Consider the following 20,409-nt stretch of genomic DNA (forward strand, 5'->3'; position numbering starts at 1 on the left):
ATATATATATATATATATATATATATATATGTATATATATATATATATACATATATACGACGGGCTTCTTTCAGTTTCCGTCTGCCAAATCCACTCACAAGGCTTTGGTCGGTCTGAGGCTATAGTAGAAGACACTTGCCCAAGATGCCACGCAGTGGGACTGAACCCGGAACCATGTGGTTGGTAAGCAGGCTACTTACCACACAGCCACTCCTACGCCAACACTACATGCCATGTGATATCCGTGTAGCAATATTTTGCTCATATATATCATCTGCTTAACAACACAATGTACCATGTAATTACTATGTAATTTTTATCATTTTTTATCATTTTAACTACCTGCCCACTATATGTTTGTTATCTATTGACCCAGACAACACTTGAAATCTCTACCAACACTACTTTTCACTTTATTAGTAAATCTGAAACCATTCAACAACACACTCCAACGTTTGGCCCAGAATGAGACGACTGGGCTCAGCTGTTTGGGTGCTGGTGATTTGGCATGGCTAAGTGAGCACAGAACCTGTTTTGGTAACAGCACTTTTTAACACTGGAGACACACAGATATACATATACATGCATACAGAAATATATATATATATACAAAAAGAAAGAGAGAGGGGGAGGGGAGAGTGACATTACAATTTATTAAGTGAACACGACTGACATAAACACTTTCCTTCTGCTCATACACATCAAGATAAATATGCTCACAAGCACCCAGTACACTCTGTAAAGATGTTGGTGTTAGGAAGGGCATTCAGCCATAGAAACCATGCCAGAACAGACATGGAGCCTGAATAGCCCATCAGCTGGTCAGCTTCTGTCAAACCGTCCAGCCCATGCTGACATGGAAAAACAGACGTTAAATGATGACAATAATGACAATAAACAGAAAAAGATAGAGGTGGGAGAGAGAAACGTTAAAATGTTTGATGACAAATAAGTCAAAATCAAAACAGCAATGTCAAATAGGCAGCGCCAAAATGACTGCCAAACCATCTCATACCCTCTGACTCATGGACATGTGTCATTTTTCTGTCCTTTGTACTGCCCATACACTGGCCTCTGCTTTTTAAAGCTAGTTGATGTGATCTCATACCCCCTCCTGTCAGGGATTCCCAACTCACTCATCTCTCCTCTTCCTGTCACTCATATTATGTTCACTGATCCAGGTCTCACACTAGTCCCTATGCACGACCCACCCCCCACCTTTCACAGAATGTTAATCCTCTGCCCCCACCCCATGTTTTCCCTCCAGCTGTTGACTTGCAGCTGTCAAGAGAGGAACATTAACCATGTCAAACACACTAGTTAGTCTCAAACCACCTTCACGGAAGTACTCCCAACTTAAACTTTTTCCACCTCTTGTCATCCATATTATGTTCTCAGCCTGCAATACAAACTATGGCTCATCCTTTCTTCCCAGAAGGTCAGCTCTCTAGTATCACCTCCACACTCATACTTTTCCTTCCGCTGTCACTAGGAATGTTAACCGCATCAGTCTCACTGGTTGTAGGGAGCCTATGAAAGCTATGTTTGGCCAGAGGAAGTAAGAGCATAGACTATTTCTTCAGACCAAAATTGACCCTGGCAAGAGTTGGAGTCAACTTTGTCTTTCATCCTTTTTTGGAGAGTGAGGAGGTGGGGGGGGGGGGGTCAGTAAAATACAGTACCAGTCAAATACTAGGGTCAATTATAACCCCACCCTCCCTTCAAAACTTGCTGACCTTTGTCTGAATTAGAAACATTACATCGTCATTGTTGTTTGGCCAGAAATTTGGGGGAAGGGGAACTGTGAATTCTTCCAGCACCTGTACTTGATTGATATTTTATTGACCGACAGAAGAATAAAAGATCAAGTTGACTTTCATGGTATTTTAACTCAGAATGTAAAGACTCAAAACAAATGCTGTGGTGAGTTCTATCCACATACTCAGTGAATTACAACTGATTGTCTTCATTTGCAAAATCAGTATGGTGTCATATTTTGGGTGGAATGATATTAGTTCATTTATCTACATGCATTGAAAAACAATGGATATCCAAAAAGAAACTAAATTCTTTTAATTACATAATACAATGATGTTGAAACTGTCTAATTGTTTAGTTTTCTTTTCCCATTTGACTATTTTTTTCTTTTGGTTTATTTCAATTTTATAATATAGCCATCTAAGAATGTAGTTTAAAATCACATGTCCATAAAAGGATTGCTTCACCTGCTCACCCATCTTGGTTCTTCTCTCTTTGCTCTCTCTCTCTCTCTCTCTCTCTCTCTCTATCTCTATCTCTTTCTCTCTCTCTCTCTCTCTCTCTCTCTCTCTCTCTCTCTCTCTCTCTCTCTCTCTTTCTGTCTCTCTCTCACCCTCCTTCTCTTCTGTTCAACTTCTCAGACATACTACCTTGTAGTATTCTTTACACTCTGTAAAGTGGTTGGTTATAAAAAGAGCATCCAATTTAGAAACCAAGCCAAAAGTAAATTGTACAAGTGAGACAGCCCTTTAGCTCATGTAGGAGAACATGTAGATCCATGTAGGAGGGCAGTGACTCCAAACAAAAACTGATTCAATCATGATGACATGTCCACCCTACACTAGCAAGGAAACTGGATGTAAACTTATCATGATGATTCGATTTACCTTTAGCTATCTAAGTTTGTATCTTTTGACTTTTTAAATACTCAAAGCTGCCAGAGATGAGGAAACACCTTATAGTGGTGTATTCACATTCATTTATGGCTTTTATCAATTTCAATTTAAAACTGCCTTAATTTACTGATAAGTATTATCATATTTTGTTACAAACAAAAATCTTTTATTTCAGTTTTTATTACTACTAAATGCTCAAAACTTAATCTGTCCTTTGATGATGTTTGGATGGCTGCCTTTGTTAATCCAGCTTTCATTGTTTAAAGATATAAGTACATTCAACATTGTTTTAAAAATTAGCACATCAAAATTGTTCAGTTTGTAATGTAAATGTGAACTGCTGAATCTTAAAGTTCATCTTATTTGGCTATTGTATATGAACTCAAAAAATTAAATGCACATTCACTTGTGCCCTTTGCTTACATTTTGTGATAAATTTTTATAATGATGTATGTGTGTTCCAGACAATACTCTTTGTCGACCTCTTACAATGACTACTACTGTTCCAGCTAGCAAATATCATCTTTGCTAGTTATAAAATAAATATTATTGCAAAGTTTATCATTTACTTTTAGTATTTAATAGAAGATAGATATTTATTGTTCACAGTATGAAGTTGAAGATAAGAAATTCTTCTTTGCCTTCTCAGGAAATTCGTCTTGGAATTTTGCTAGAGATAATTTAATAAACACAATAAAAGTTTTGTTGTTATAACCTGAAATTCATATAGCCTGTTCCTTTTACCAAGAGGTACCTGACCTTTTCAAACACTTTAGCTTAACACTCATTTGTTTACAAAGTTTAAGGGACAAAAATGATATTTCCTTTTTTTGTTTTTTGTATTTATTACCTTGTTTGTTTTTCATAGGGGACTATTTTTAATGCTAACAAGAAATTCTAGTTCTAGCCTTTTTAGTGAGATGTGCTACTAGTCAAACAGATTTTCCTGACTGCTTTCATCTTCTTTAAACAATATTTCAATGAAACAACATTTAGTTAATGTTTCCCAGTATTTTATAAACTTGTACTCGTTTGGCAAGTGACTAAATCTGATATTGTATTTTGAAACTGAAACTATTGCATGAGGCAAGAATCATAAGTCACCTAAAACACTCACATAATCTGCTTCTTCACGTTTGTCTTATTTTGTAATGGTATATACTAGAAAGCATTTAAAAATATTATGATACATCTCCAATCTTGTCGATTACACTCTGCCTGTTGAAAGTCAGTTGACCAGTTCTTTCCTTGTTCTTTCCTCAATTTTCCATTTATCTTTTTTTTTTTTCGTTTTGTTTTATTATGTTTCAGTTTCTTAATTACTTATCAAAGTGCTTGATCACTTTACATGTCATCATCATTATCATCACCATCATTTAATGTCCATTTTCCATACTGGCATGGGTTTGATGGTTTGACAGGATCCAACAAGCTGCAGACTACATCAAGCTCCTATGTCAGCTTTGGCATAGTTTCTGCAGCTGGCAGCCCTTCCTGATGTCAGCCACTTGACAGTGTGTACTGAGTGCTTTTTTCATGCCATTAGCTCAAGTGAGGTTGCCGAATAACTTGCAAGACAGGCAACAGGAAGCTTTAAACCAGGTGTTGAGAGACTAAAGTATAACAGAGAGACAAACATGGGTGCCTTGCTACAGATGAGATACCAGACTACCTCACATTATATAAGGATGGGGAGGAGCAACTAATTAGAAGATAAAGATGATGGTAGTGAGGTGTCTGGGCAAATTCTCAAGGTACAAGAAAGTAAGTATAGGAGAGGGTATGGATAGGATCGAGGACAGGGGAAAGGGTGGTTAATTTCATAAGAATTTGAGAGGAAAATAACAAATGGTTATAGATGGGGATAGAGGTGAATGTAGTTAGCAATGAACAAGAGTGGCAAATGTCATTATGGATGTAGGGGGTAAATCAAGAGAGAAGTGACTCAAGAAGGTGAACAGATAAGAAAATAGGGGGATGATGTGCAAGGTGTAGGAATGAGGAAGGGAGATGTACAGTGACAGAGATGGAAATCAGAGGTACATAAGGTTGGCAATTAATGAATTGGGATATCAATAATGTCCCTCATTAATCAATATCCTTTGATTCATATCCACTCTTGCTGAATTTTGTGATGCTTATGAGGTTTATAATTTTAGTGGGAACAACATAAAAAGCATTGGGAATGATAGAAGATATAAGGTGTTGGAAATGAGATGGCAGCCCTGAGCTGTAGCTCAGAGAAGAGGGAGACATAACTAAAGTCACAAAAGCAGTGTGAATGGTGAAAATAGTGTGAGCAAAAAGGAGAATAGGAGATGGATATAAAATGGCAGTAGTTTCAGGGAGAGAAAAATGTAAACTGGTAGTACAAACAAAGGAGATGAAATTTGAGCTGATTCTGCTATCAAGTGATTACACCAGCTGAATAGTGCCATAGTTAGAAGAATGATGGAAGGACTAAGTGTTAGGAGGATGTGATGTGAAGAATGCTTAATAGATCAGATTGGATACAAGGTCATGGCCCAGCATATATAGGTATAAGCAAAATGTTTTTAGGTCCTCGTTTTTGCCATGAGTGTTGGGTATTCTTGAGCACAGTGAATCACCACTCATCTTGGTCCCTTGTCATATTGGTTAAGTACCTCACAATGCAAAGTCTGAATTGATAAAAGGGTTGAGATGTTAACTTAATTGGCTGAATGCTATCCAGCATAATCATTTAGTAAATAATATACTAGAGATTTATAATAGTGCATGGACTTAATGTTATTGATTGGTTATTAGCATTTCAACCTGCTGGAATCAATAGGCTAGACACATGTACTATATTGAGGTAATTAATGAAATCAGGGTAATAGCCATTCTTCATTTCATATAGAAATCAATCAAGCTATATTCTTAGAACTGTTGTTGTTTAGCTCCAGCTCAGCCCTGGTAGAGCCAATCTATGATCAAAAACATTCCAGTTGTAACAATCCCATATTTTTCTACAAAAACTCCTTCATTAATCAATATCCTTTGTCTCATCTCCACTCTAGCTGATCCTTGTGATGATCATGAAGTTTATAATTCTGGTGGGAACATGTTTTTTCTTCGTTGGTAACTCTCCTTAACTCATTATTTTCATATTTTATGTTCATCTTAACTTTACTGCTCCTGTTTCACTGTCAGTTTAACTGCACACATCTGATGTGTGTTTGTGTGTGTGTGTGTGTGTGTGTGTGTGTGTGTGTGTGTGTATGCTTGCAGCTCATACTGATTATTCTTACCCTCTCTTTTGATTGCAAGTAGCTATGCTGTTCCTCTATAAGAACCTGCTCTGTTCCCCACCTTATCTCATACTTTAACCCCCCCCCATCCCATAGCATAAAGCTGACCACTTCTCTCTCAGGGCCTGTAGCCTTGCAAGTTACATGCAATCTTGATAGTGCTGGTGGCACAAAAATAAACAGCAAATACACACTGTAAAGTAGCTGACATGAGGAAGAACATCCAACTGTAGAAACCATGCCAAAGCAGACACTGGAGTGCAATGCTCTCCTTGGGCCCATTGGATTTTGTGAAACCATCAGCCCATACCAGCATGGGAGATGATGAACATTTCATCATGTTGAACTGTTAATCTCTACACATTTTTTCTCTCTTTTTTTTTTCTTTGGTCTCTCTCCATTTTTTTTCCTCTCAGTCCTCTCCGTCGAAGTGCGTAGACTCAAAATGTCAAAAATTTTTCCATTCTTCCCAAGTGTCAAACTAATACACCTGCTTGTTGTTCCCTCACCTGTCTTTATCTTTTGCTTTCTGTAAATTTGAACTATACAGCATCATCATCATTATCAACATCTGCCTTCCATGCTAGCATGAATATATATATATGAAGAGTCAGGTATTCTCTGTATAGAATACACTTCATAGTACTCAAGAGATTTAAACTTGAGCAGGTAGGGGAGTAAATGTAACAACAAGCAAGCTAGGCAAGTTGATATACAAAAAGATATTAAATACATTCAGTAGAAAAATGTACATATGTTTACATATAAAAAGGTCCAACTTAGACAGAACAGAAATGATATCAGGTATTAAAAGGGTTGAATAAGAGTTTTACGAGTCCAACAGCTGTTTCTGGGGGCTTGGTGGCCCAAAATAATGATTGTAAATTGATTTGATCATTGGATAATACCAGCCTCCATCTTCAGGGAAGAATTTTACATTTGAGGTGTTGACAGAATGAAGTTTAAACACCATTCTGTAAACATATGTACATTTTTTCTATTAAATGTATTTTTTTTTTGCATATCAACTTGCCTAACTTGCTTCTCCTTACATATACTCCTACATACACACACACACACACACACACCATCATCATATTTTTGTACCCTATCTTCAACTTTCATTAAACCACCAAAAATAAATACTTCACTCCAAATTCTAATATAATAACAGTTTGATATAGATTCAATTCAGATTCATTTCGTGTTCTGTTTAGTGTTTCAGTTCAATTAAACATTTCTTCTATGACCGGTTTAAACTGGTTTGCAAACACTGTACATTCATTTTTATCCCCACCTTCTTCTCGTTAGCATCACCAAGTACGTCTTTGTTCTTGCATGAATGGCTGAACAATCTTTCAGTTTTCATATCTTTCTTCTTCAGATCGTCTTGTCTGAATCCATCTAGCTCTTATCCTGATGTTACTAATCACTCATCTATGTTGAATGATATATTCTGTATTGCAGAAGGACTTTGTACATGAAACCAGCTGTTTATTTTGTCTCCTGGTGAGATATGAAGTCTAACTGGTTTGAGTTTACATTTGTAGTAGATGAAAAGGTAGCAAGCCAAATTTCCTGAAGACGCAAATGGTTAAATCACTTAATTCACAGAGCTCTAATAGCCATGGTCCCTTCATTTTTTGGTTTATATCTATAACCTCAATGTACTTTGAAGTAGCTATCATTTTCCTCTAAACCGACCTTAAGTATAATTTTGTGTTACACTTGATACAACCTATTAACTGTTTTAATATTACGTCACAGATTGGCATTTTCTTTTTTTCTTTTTCTAATTGATAGATTAGTGAAACAAGTTATTGTTGTTGGTTCATGCTTTTCTTCAAAAAAAAAAAGACAAAAAAAAAACAATATAAAACCTTATTAGAACAATATCAATTTCTGAAATATGTAAGCTAATTGGTTGAGAAATTATTACCATGCTATGATTTCAAATAGATAATTATCTAGTTTATAATCTTATAACACATCAACAATATTAATAAATGTGTTTTCATTTATTGCATTAAAATCTTATTGCATATTGATTATTAATTAATTATATTAAGTAACAATAACTTCACACAAAGGTCACTGAACAAATCTTGACATATTTTCTATTTGATTTTGGTTACACTTGTATTTGCACATCTAGTAGACTATCATCTCTCTTTCTTCTCTCTTTGGTCCATTGGTGCCTATGAGTGGCACATCGGGCAGTCAGTGATTGCCAGTTTTTTTTGTCTTTGGCCAACTGGTATGCTTCTTCTCAGGTGATGTTCAGTCTGCATAGGTCTTCTTTGAAGGTACTATGCCATGTCTTCTTTGGCTGGCCTCTTTTTCTCTTACCTTCCAGTGGCATCCAGCCCATGGCTGTTTTGGCAAGCCTCTCTTCTGGAAGTCTTACTACGTGTCCAGCCATTCTCATTCATCGTTCGGTTACAATAGACTATAATATCATGGAATAATTCTAGTGTATCTTTTTTATTATTCCTTTTATCTTATTTTAGGCATTAGACTGTGACCATACTGGGGCACCATCTTGAAGAGTTATTAGTCGAATAAATTGACCCCAGTACTTATATTTTTTAAAGTCTGGTACTTATTCTATCGGTCTCTTTTTCCGAGCCACTAAGTTATGGGGACATGGACACACCAACAGCAATTAAGTGGTGGTAGGGGACAAATACAGACATGAAGGCACATATGCACACATATACAACAGGCTCCTTTTAAGTTTCCAGTGACCAAATCTACTCACAAGACTTTGGTCAGCCCAAGGCTATAGCACAAGATACCCAAGGTGCCATGCAATGGGACTGAATCCAGAATCATGTGGTTAGGAAGCATACTTCTTACCACACAGCCACAGAGCTATGTTTCTATCAGTAGGGACTAATCCTTAGATAACTGGATTCTTTGAATACAATCAGAGCTTTAAGAACACTCCATCTATGTATCATACATACTTCTGCTTCACCAAACTTAGAGAAACAAGAATTGACTTGTTAAATAGTTCATTTTTCTTTCTGTTTTAATACCAATTATTTGTTGAAGTTATGGTCTAAATGACTATGTTTATCTAAGCATAGTGAAATAATTGATAGTGCATTGGCTTAAATGGCCATGTTTATATTGGAATACTGAATTAAGATATTTTAAAAATGCAGCGTGGGATTATTATTTTTTTATTTTTTGTTAATCAGTAAAAGAAAAAATACAATAACAGGTTGAAAACTATTAATTCTTTTTAATTTTGACACAAAGCCAGCAATTTTGAAGTGATCGGGATACTTATATTGACCCCAGTGTTTCAACTGGTACTTATTTTATTGACTTCAAAAGGATGAAAGGCAAAGTCAACATTGGAGTCATTTGAACTCGATGTGAAGAACTTGCTGAAATGCTGCTAAGCTGTTTACCCAGCATGGTAATGACTCTACCAGCTCACCACCTTAGGCTGCAAACTGATAATATTATGAAAGTTCTCTCTGGTATATGACTTGTTGCATTGTCTTAGGTTTTCAATTTATAAGTTTTGTTTAATTAAAATCTCTGTTGGTAACTGTATTTATTTCTGTTAATTAGCATTTCTGAAATTTTTATTAACGTTATAGGGATAATAGTAATAATGGTACACCCCTTCCACATGATGAGTGCTATGTGCTAGTCGCTATAAATAAGGTGATGTCAGTCAGTACAGGGAGAGAGTACGAAGTAGACATTCTTAGATAGTTGTGTCTTTACTGGTCTAACAATTATACTGCTATACCAAAGTGGGTATTATAACAATCCAACTTAAAGGATTACAACAGGGTCAATGAGGAATTAACAAACTCACAAGGAGTTACAAAATTCACAAAAGTTTTTAGTGTGAATTTTATGGTATAAAAAAATCATAAAATTATGGAAAATTTGTTGGCTGGTTTGCTTGATTTGCAAAAACAGCAACAACAGTAACTAAAAGAACAACAACACCAGTTAGAACTACAAGAACACTAGCTGAAGCAATAACAACAACTGAAAGAATAACAACAGCGGCAGCTACAACTGCAAAAACAACAACAAAAGCAACAACAACAATCATTATTACAGCAACAAATGCTGCAATTTATGAAGAATAAGTCATCAGGAAATACTGAAAAAATGTTCTCAGCAGATTATGTTGCGAACTTGATAACAGAGTTTAAGTATGAGCCAGACAAAGGAGTTACTTTCAAGGTTTACTATAGAAAATATGAACAAATCTTCAATAAAGAGTGCAAAGATTGGGACAACGATATGAAAACACATTTCATCTCAAGAAAACTGGCAGCAGGAGAACATGAGCATTACAGCAATTACTTTCTCCTGAAAAAAAACTTTCTGACATACACTTTAAAGATACAGTAGACATACTGGGTAAACTTTTTAGTGAGAAAAGCTCGTTGTTCAATACACAGTGGAAATGTTTGAACCTAGAAAAGAACAATAAGGAGGACTACATCACATATGATGGTAGAGTTAACAGGGAATGTGAAAAGTTCAAGCTGGATGAATTAATGCCAGACATGTTCAAGTGCCTGATATTTACTTGAGGACTAACTGCAGAAGCTGAAGCAAAAGTATTCTTGCTAAGCTGGAACAAGAATTCTTGCTAAGCTGGAACAAAACCAAGCTGTAACCTTACAACAAGTGTCAGAAGAGTGTGAAAGAATAGTAAATTTAAGACATGACACAGAGAAAATTGAACTTAAAGATTGCTCCCAAGTGAAACAAGTGCAAAATAGGCAGAATAGAAATCAAGTGTATACTAAAATACAGTACAAACAGGACAAGCATCAGGAGAAAAAAAAACCCATGTTTTGCATGTGGAGGTCTATGCCTGAGGAAAAACTGTCCATTTAAAAAAGCGGAATGCTTTCATTGTGGAAAAGTTGGACACATAAAAACACACTGTAAAACCAAGTTGACAAAACGCTGGAACAAAGAAAAAAGAATAAACAGTATGTCGTCGAAAGAAAATGGTAATATAACAAAGAGAAAATTCATAAATGTGAAAATTAAAAAATCAGAGTAAAAATGCAGTTAGACACTGGAAGTGATATTACCATTGTAAACGAAGAAACTTGGAAGTATGTCAGTAAGCTGAAAATAATTAAATCTACAAAAGTTGCACGTGGTGTTACAAGCAAAAGATTGTATTTTGTCAGTGAATTTGAGTGTAAAGTAACATTTTATGACCAAATGAAAATGGCAAAAATATGTGCTAAAAAATTCAGTTAATCTGTTCAATACAGAGTGGATGGAATTGTTCAAATTGTGGAATATGACCATAAGTGTTTTGAGTGGGAATATAGTTGATTCAGTTGAAGATTTGAATGAGGCTGAGGGACTGAAATGAAAATAAAACATTTATTTCCAGATGTTTTCTCAGAGGAACTGGGTTGTGGCACAAAAATAAAAACAAAAATTTCAGTAAAACAAAGTGCAACACCTGTATTTAAACCAAAACAGAACATACTGTCTGTGGAAAAATTACCGATGATAAAAGGTGAACCTTGGCCAAAAGTAGATGTTCCATGGTTAAGACTACACATTGATTTCGCTGGTCCTCTAAACAGTTCATACTATTTAGTGGTAGTTGATAGTTTCTCTAAATGGCCAGAAATTTGTAAGTGTAAAAAACCAACCTCCTCAACTGTGACAAATTTTTTACATGAGCTGTTTGCAAGATTTGGCATCCCAGACATGATAGCGTCTGACAGTGGAACACAATTTGTGTCTTTTGAATTTAAAAAGTTTTGTAAAACGGTTGCGGTAGAACATGTAACTACTGTGCCATACCATCCCAGATTTAGCAGACAGGCAGAACACTTTGTCGATACATTCAAGAGACCCTTAAGAAAGTCAAATAAGGAAGTTATAGATAAGGTAGCTCTACAAGAGTTCTTAAGAGTATACCACATGACACCAAATCCAAATACACTAGCAGGTATGTCACCAGTGGAGCTGATGTTTGTGAGGAAAATAAAATCAGTCTTCGATAAATTGCTACCTGGCAAGAAAAGAAAAATTGCGAGGGACCAATACAGCAAGATTTTTCAGAATTGGTGGGAAGGTATTTGTGAGGGAATATAAGAAAGAAAAACAGAGTTGGGAAACGTAGGAAAAATGCTATTCTTGGTAAAAAGTGGAAAAGGTGTATACAAGAGACACATGAACCAACTGAAAAAAAGATTCATTGAGAGCAAACCCAAGAGAATGGAAGAACCAATGGAATGGTTACATGATATTTTTCAGGTACCAATGCCACTTACAGATTATTGAACCCAGGAGTACAAGCATAAGAAAAAGAAAATGTACGAAGTTCTTGAAAGTGGGTGTTAAATGGAAAAAAAATATTAAATGTATAACTAAGAAAAAAACTCAAAAATTGGAGGTGGGGGTGATATAAAAATTATTGCTAATAAAAGACATAAAATGACAAACCCTAAGAAAAACTTAAGAGATGTTATGGGGATAATAGTAAAAATGGTACACCCCTCCCATGTGACGAGTGATATATGCTAGTTGCTATAAATAAGGCAATGTCAGTCAGTATAGGGAGAGAGCATGAAGTAGATGTTATTAGATAGTCATGTCTTTACAGGTCTAACAACTATACTGCTATACCAAAGTGGGTGTTATCACAATCTGACTTAAAGGATTACAACAATTAATTAAATATATATTAAGGCATCGATCTGGCAGAAGCATTTGCATGTCCGACAAAATGCTTAGCAGCATTTGCTCTAGCTTTATGTTCTGAGTTCAAATCCCACCAAGGTTAACTTTGTCTTTCATTCTTTCAGGGTCAATAAAACAAATATCAGTTGAGCACTGGGATCAACGAAATTGACTAGCTCCTTCCCCAAAAAATTTCAGACCCTGTGCCTATAATAGAAAGAATATTAATTAAAGCTATTTTTAGCTGAAGTTTCTTCTTCTATTCAAAAATTGTAACGGTAGACATCAACTAATTGCTCTCAGATTTTCTTTTCTACTTGACAAAAATCTTGCCTTGAAATATTTTGCAAATTTTTCTAAAAATTCTTTTTCAGTTTTCTGAAATCATTTAATAGACTAGTAAATAGTAATTACATTTTACTACTTTTTCTCTCTTTTTTTGTACTTATTTTAGAAATGCCTACAGTTCCAGTTGGGTGAATCTGTTTGGCATGCCAAACAGCAAATACTTGCCAGTTTTGGATCAGTAAGTAACATATTTTTGTGATAACATTATGAACACTGCTTCATGCTTTGAACATTGTTTAACATTAATTAGTTCAATTTATGAATGCTTATTTTTTTTACTAGTTTCAGTCTTAAAATGTTTAATTAGTAAATTCCTGGTTATATCATGCTGATGATTTCTATAAAGAATGAATTAAAGCTGTACATGATTACCACTGCCTAGGAATTTTGAGAACTTCATAATAAATAAACTAAAAAAAAATTAAATATGCACACACACACACACACACACACATGCACAAATGCATACATGTGTGTCTGTGTCTCCATCTAAGAATCCATAAATCAGGTGGGTGGGTGTGTTTAAGATAGGCTTCCATAAATTTCTGTCTACCAATTTCTCTCACAAGGTGTCATTTGTTGTTGTTGTTGGCACTCCGTCGCTTACGACGTCGAGGGTTCCAGTTGATCTGATCAATGGAACAGCCTGCTCATGAAATTAACATGCAAGTGGCTGAGCACTCCACAGACACGTGTACCCTTAACGTAGTTCTCGGGGATATTCAGCGTGACACAGTGTGACAAGGCTGACCCTTTGAATTACAGGCACAGCAGAAACAGGAAGTGAGAGTGAGAGAAAGTTGTGGTGAAAGAGTACAGCAGGGTTCACCACCATCCCCTGCCGGAGCCTCGTGGAGCTTTAGGTATTTTCGCTCAATAAACACTCACAACGCCCAGTCTGGGAATCAAAACCATGATCCTATGACCACGAGTCTGCTGCCCTAACCACTGGGCCATTGCACCTCCACACAAGGTGTCATACACTGGGACAAACCTGAAACTTGGTACTTACAAAATGAACATCATATTACACAACCCTGCATATTGCCTGCAATATTTAATTTAAGTGAATTCTTCAATGTGCAAATGAACTCCTAGGAAACCAAGTTCATTTTGCAGTTTTTAATTTTTAATGGTAACCAGTCATTTCACTGTATATTGTTCTTGAGAAAAGTATGAGTGTTATAGGCTCTTTAAGTCTCTGACTTTTTGTACTTATGTAACTAGCCAACATTTCTGTGTTTTCCAAGGAACTCCGTGATGGCTACAACTATGGGTTGTATTGTCCTCCCCAAAATGGTAAAGCTGGGAAATTTCTTGATGAAGAAAGATTGCTCAGAGAATACCCTTTGTCAGGTCCTATTGGATACTTGGAAGTAAGTTTGTACACTTTTCTTGTTTTATTTTGATTGTTTTTTTGTTGTTTTTTTCTAAAACCATTCATCTTAACATTGTAATCTTTAAGATTTGGAGATTTATATTCATATTCTTTCTGGATTTTTCAGTTCAAGTTTAAACGTCGTGTTTACAGAAGTATGGAACTCAACACAAGGAAACTAAAGCAAATACATAATAAAGTAAGCATAAAGCATCAAAGTAATTATTTATTCCTAATAAATTCACAATTTAGAGACCTTCGTTTGCCAGTAGATGCTCTGAATCCTTCCCAATTTTAGCAAAACATTATGTACCTTTGACAATGACATTTCATTCAATTTTGGAGAATTATTCTATTCTCCATTCTTCAAGACAGGTGTTTTGTATTTGTTTTTAAACAGTACATAAAGTTTCCTCCTTAGCACTGAACCTAACTTCTGATGCATGTAATGATTCTCTCCTAGATATTCCATTCCTAGCTCCCCTTCTCCTTCTCTGTTCACAGCCCCAAATATTTGCACCTTCAAATACTCTGACTAAATAGTTGGCCTTGATGGTATGGTATGGTATTGTATCGTATGGTATCGTATGGTATCATATGGTATCGTATGGTATGGTATGGTATGGTATGGTATGGTATGGTATGGTATGGTATGGAATCCACCTCAAAGAAAACAAACGTTCTTTAGTTAGTCCTTGTCATCAAATAACTCTTACCTCTCTCCAATATACCATCTCTTTCAGTTCTCTTCAATCATCCCAACTTCAAACTTGTCAGATCTTGTGACAATCCATGCTAACTACTTCACTTATCTTATAAACTAGGGATGTCTTCCTCTTGAAAGTTTTGATGAAAGAACAGTTGTGACTCTTGCCAGTCTCATAAAAGACTTCAAACATGTCTAATAAGAATCATTTGGCAAAGTTGCCTCACCATAAATTCTATTAAACACTAACTGCTTGTGTAACCTTTTTGTACCTTATTAACACATATATTTCTATACTGAATATATTGATAGTCTACACTTCCCTTTGATCTTCTGTTTACATGCTTTATTCATACACATATTTTATCATCTCTTATTAGCCCTGCTAATAAGAGATGATAATGTTCTCCATTAAATGCATCCAACAATAGGGACTTGACAATTTAATTTTACTCTACAACATCAAAATGCAAACTTTATTCATCTCCAGGAAATAAACCATTAACATTGCATTTCTACTTGTGAATAATTCAAAACTGAAACTATTACATTTCATCAAAATGCCATTCTTCACTACCTCTGATACCTTGTTGTGGCAATCATACATTTATAACATATCCCAAGTTACACCACAAGGACCAAGCTTCCTTTGCAGAACAAAGAAATATTTTAACCTTGAACAGCTTCTAACCTTTTACAATATATGAATATGCTTTACACCTGAATAATATCCACATTCTGAAACAGCAACCACCACATTTTCAATTATAATGCAACAAAACACTTTGAAGCAATCTTCCATTTACCTTCATATTCAAACATACCCTATCATTTAGCATTTTTTCTTTCTATTTATTTTATTGCCTCTGCATCCTCTTCTTCTGTTAATGAACTTGCTTTTTGTTTATTTATCCCCATTTAATACAGATTATCCAACCACTTCTCTTGTATCCCAATTCTTACATTCTGTGTCAATATTTTCCTCATTTCTTCAAAATTTGATACATGTGAAACTGACCAATTACTTGCTTTTTTTATTCAGCCACTCACCTGTTACAATATTTCTCTTCCATTAAGATAGCAAGCTGGCAGAATTGTAAACATACTTCTGAGCAAAATACTTAGTGGCATTTCATCCATTTTTACATTCTGAGTTCAAGTTCTGTTGAGGTTGACTTTGCCTTTCGTTCTTTAGGGGTTGATAAAATAAGTACCAGTTGAGCACTGGTGTCAATATAATCAACTTACCCCTCCCCTCATAATTGCTGGCCTTGTGCCAAAATTTGAAATCAATATTTCTATCTTCCCATAGAATGCATAGAAATATTTTGACCCAAATCCCTCCCTACAAAAAAAAAGTTAAAAAGTTAATGTTTTCCTTAATTTTCTTAGACACCTTGACTGCACCACACCTTAATGCTGTATATCAGGAAACGTATATATCTCATTTTTGTCTAGCATTTTACTTTGATGTGTCAGAGCCTACCAAATAGAATCAAGCTCATAGCCTGATATTAATAAGGTCGATAGGTAGTTTAGTGGGGACTAGTAAGAAAGTGAAGAAGAAAAATCTAATGAGAGATTTTTACTTCATGTTTAAGGTTGTAATTTTGTGAATCCATTCTATTTGTATTAACAGGTAAAAGTGAAGACATAAACCTGTTTAACCTATGGTGGTGACAAAACCTGAAGTTTGAGCCAATAAAAATTATTTTATGAGTCATCAGATAGATTTTATTGATTGAGACTTTAATGTTGATTAAAAATAAATGGGAGTGAAAAATAACTCCATGCGTACTAGATTTAGGATTATATTTTATTTACTGTTCTATATTATTTACTGTTATTATTTTATGTTATTCTTCCAGGCTAATTTGAAACAATTTATAGATGCTGTCAAACATGGAAATAAAGAAAAAGTGGATAAATTTCTCACAAAAGGACTTGATCCAAACTATATTGATAGAGACAGTGGAGGTAAGAAATTTCAAATAATTTACTACCTTAATTTAATTTAGAGTATAAAATTGTATTTCATTTACAAATATTTTATTTACTAAACAATTAGATCCAATTCTGGGGATATTTTCAGAATGCTCTCTACTCCCTCTAGTCTGGTTGTGACAGAACATTTTAATTCAGTCAATAGTTAGGCCTAACTTGATTTACTAGTCTGCTACCAAACAGGTAAAATATTGAACCTGACTGAACTTCTCTTCTTTTTTTTTTTTTTTTTTTTTTTTTGTATTCTGTAACCCTTGTGTAATTCAACAAACCTGTGTAGTTTTCATTTCTAAAATGTTCAAGTTGACTGACCACTTACTATGTATACAAAATATACTGTTTCAGCGTGTGTAATATTAGTGTTTTTAAAAGAATACTTAATGAGTATTTGACTATTTCCATATTTATCATTTTGTCATATTCATGTATTTTTCTCTGTTCTCTAAGTTTTAGATTAAAAATATATTTGTCTTAAATAATTTAAGGACATCACTTGCCAAAAAATAAATCAAACAAACCCCTGAATAACAAATGATAAATCTTGATGTTGAAAAACTTGTTCCTTTCTATGACATTGCTATCATCAAATACAGTTATAACTAGACATGACAGAACTAGCAGTTATAGAGCTTATTTTTAATCTGTACCATCTTCAACAATCTCTGTTGACTACCTTCATATCTGACTAGTGTTGAAGAAGTATATTTGTTTTGTTTTTTTTTAATTCCCTCATTTTCTGGAATCTTCACTAATATCATTGCACATGCTGGTGCAGGCATGACTGTATGGTTAAGAAGTTAGTTTCCCAACCACTTTGTTTCGAGTTCAGTCCCATTGCAGCAAAGTGGGAAAAGCATCCAGTCAATTGTAGTAAATCTGCCTCAACAAATTTTCATCTAAAGAAGTGTTCTCAATCATTTTTAACCTATGGATTCCTTTGAATTCCCATTTTACTTGGGTAGAACTCCACAGCCATTCAATGTTTAAAAAACTCCTGTCATATTTTTATAATTAGATATTATCAGGAATTGTATAAATAAAAATAGTTAAAATATTTTAAGTATTGAAGTATTGTAACTAATTTATTACACATAAAATTTAACAACAAAATATGAACCCCGGTTGAGAACCACTGACCGAAACCATACCAGCATGGAAAAAAAGAATGGACATGAAAATGATGATGGAGAGAGTATCAGAGGCAGATCCCACTTACTCTTCCATTATCATTTTATGTTCATTTTTTTCTCTCCATGTTGGTATGGATTAGATGAAGTTTTGTTTAGCAGCAACGGTGATGATGATGACAGCACAAATGCTGATGACACTCTATTTCTAACTTTATTGATTTAAACATTGTACCAAATACCAGCAGTGTTTTAGAGTTTATAGGTTCATCATAGTTATTGAGAGAAGGCACATTGCTTAGTGGTTACGGTATTTGGCTGATGATTGTAAGGTCACAAGTTTGAAACCCAGAGGCATCTTGTGTCCTTGACCAAGACACATTTTATTTCTCATTGCTCCAGTCCATTTAGCTGGCAAAAATGAGTTGTACCGGTAATACAAAGGGCCAGCCTTATCACATTCTGTGTCATGCTGAATCTCCCTGAGAACTATGTTAAGCATACGCACATCTGTGAAGTGCTCAGCCACTTAGACGTTAATTTCACAAGCAAGCTGTTTGGTTGATTGTATCAACTGAAAAACTAGTTGTCATAATCGACGGAGAGCCTCGCCATAGTTACTGAGAAAATTCCAATTGTTTTTGAATTCATGATTTAAATTCAACTTTGTTTCTCTTTCTTTTTTTTCTTACAGAAACTCCTTTGACATTATCATGTACCCTTGGTTCAGATAAGTGTCGCAGTATGATTATTACTTTGGTCAGTGGAGGAGCCCATATGGATTTTCGAAATAGACATGGTTTCACACCTATGCATAAAAGTGCCATATGTTCTAACCATGAATCAATAAAGGTTGGCACCTTTTCTTAATATACATGCAAATCTCAAGTGACAATTGTTTTTTTCCTGTTTCATGCACCTAAAATACAAACTATGAATTTTAGTGAGATAAAAAACCTGAGATTGTTCAGAATGATATGATAGAGTACTTACTGATTTTATACGAGTGGGGTGCTGAAAAGTTCCTGGCTTTAAGGGTATCACGAAAGGCCTGGTTGGTGGCTCAACCTTCTGAGTTCTTTTACAGAGCTTAGAAAAACTGGAGGCCTGCTGCAAAAAGTGTGTGAATCCATGAGGGGAATATGTTGAATAAAATCATAATTAACTGATCTTCTATATTTTCTTTTACCCAAAGCCAGAAACTTTTCAGCACCCACTCATAGTGTTACTTTTGAAATTTGTTTTTAAATATAGAAAATGTTTCCAAATCTCTGAAAGATGTATAACCAATAACTTATAATAAGCTGAAAATATAAAATCAGTATATTTTGTAAGCTGCAAGGTTAAGTGAAAGCTAATGATACAGTAGTACATTTGGGATCATCTAGATTTCCAGATATGTGGATTTATGAATATAAATAATTCTAACATAACACTGAAAATTAGAGGAGATGATGATGATGGTGATTTGTAAATATGAATATCCAGCAACGAAATTTATTGTGTAAACATGTAAAAGTAAGGTATAAATTTCAGAGAGTTTATGTCACATACATGCATGGATGCATGCATACATACATACATACATACATACATACATCATTAGCTTTTATTTGGGTTTGTAATAATGCATAAATATGCTGTTTAACAAATGTAAACATACTTTTTACTCTCAACTTATAAGTTAAAGGTGATTATAAACTTTTTCCATGTTTACTAAGATTATTCATATATATATATATATTCAGTGAGAGTTAGAGGTTGTGAATCCAACCAACTAAAGGATAGTAACTACCCAATATACCACTGGTAGTGTATCCAATTATTAATACCCAAGTGCTGGTTATTGTATGGCAATTTCGCTATTGAGTGTAAAAAATGGGCGAGGGTAAAAAGTGGTTTTACCCTTAATTTATACAGCAAGAAGAAAATGGTGGGGATCCAGAGGTAGTATACATCAACTGTTAGACATTATATTATGTCTATTTATTTATTCTAAAACATTTATGAGAATAAATACATATGTAAAGACTGTGTATTACATACATACATACATACATACCAGTAATTCATATAATTTTCTATTCTATGAGTTACTGGTACGTATGTATGTAATACACAGTCTTTACATATGTATTTATTCTGATAAATGTTTTAGAATAAATAGATATAATATAAAGAGGTCTAACAGTTGATGTATATTATTTCTGTA

The 20,409-nt window shown here is 34.6% G+C and overlaps 1 protein-coding gene across 2 annotated transcripts in view; it reads left to right on the plus strand.

Annotated features, from left to right (window-relative positions):
* LOC106873101 (protein shank) overlaps positions 1-20,409 on the plus strand; it is a 152,164-nt gene that overhangs the window by 54,520 nt on the left and 77,235 nt on the right. For both annotated transcript variants that reach the window (XM_014920328.2, XM_014920327.2), the window contains exons 3-7: positions 13,089-13,160; positions 14,233-14,358; positions 14,488-14,559; positions 16,935-17,043; positions 18,892-19,049. In XM_014920328.2, the coding sequence (XP_014775814.1) occupies positions 13,089-13,160; positions 14,233-14,358; positions 14,488-14,559; positions 16,935-17,043; positions 18,892-19,049 (537 nt within the window). The remainder of the gene's footprint in view (positions 1-13,088; positions 13,161-14,232; positions 14,359-14,487; positions 14,560-16,934; positions 17,044-18,891; positions 19,050-20,409) is intronic.

This window comes from Octopus bimaculoides, chromosome 19 (assembly GCF_001194135.2).
Source record: "Octopus bimaculoides isolate UCB-OBI-ISO-001 chromosome 19, ASM119413v2, whole genome shotgun sequence".
Classification (NCBI taxonomy): domain Eukaryota; kingdom Metazoa; phylum Mollusca; class Cephalopoda; order Octopoda; family Octopodidae; genus Octopus; species Octopus bimaculoides.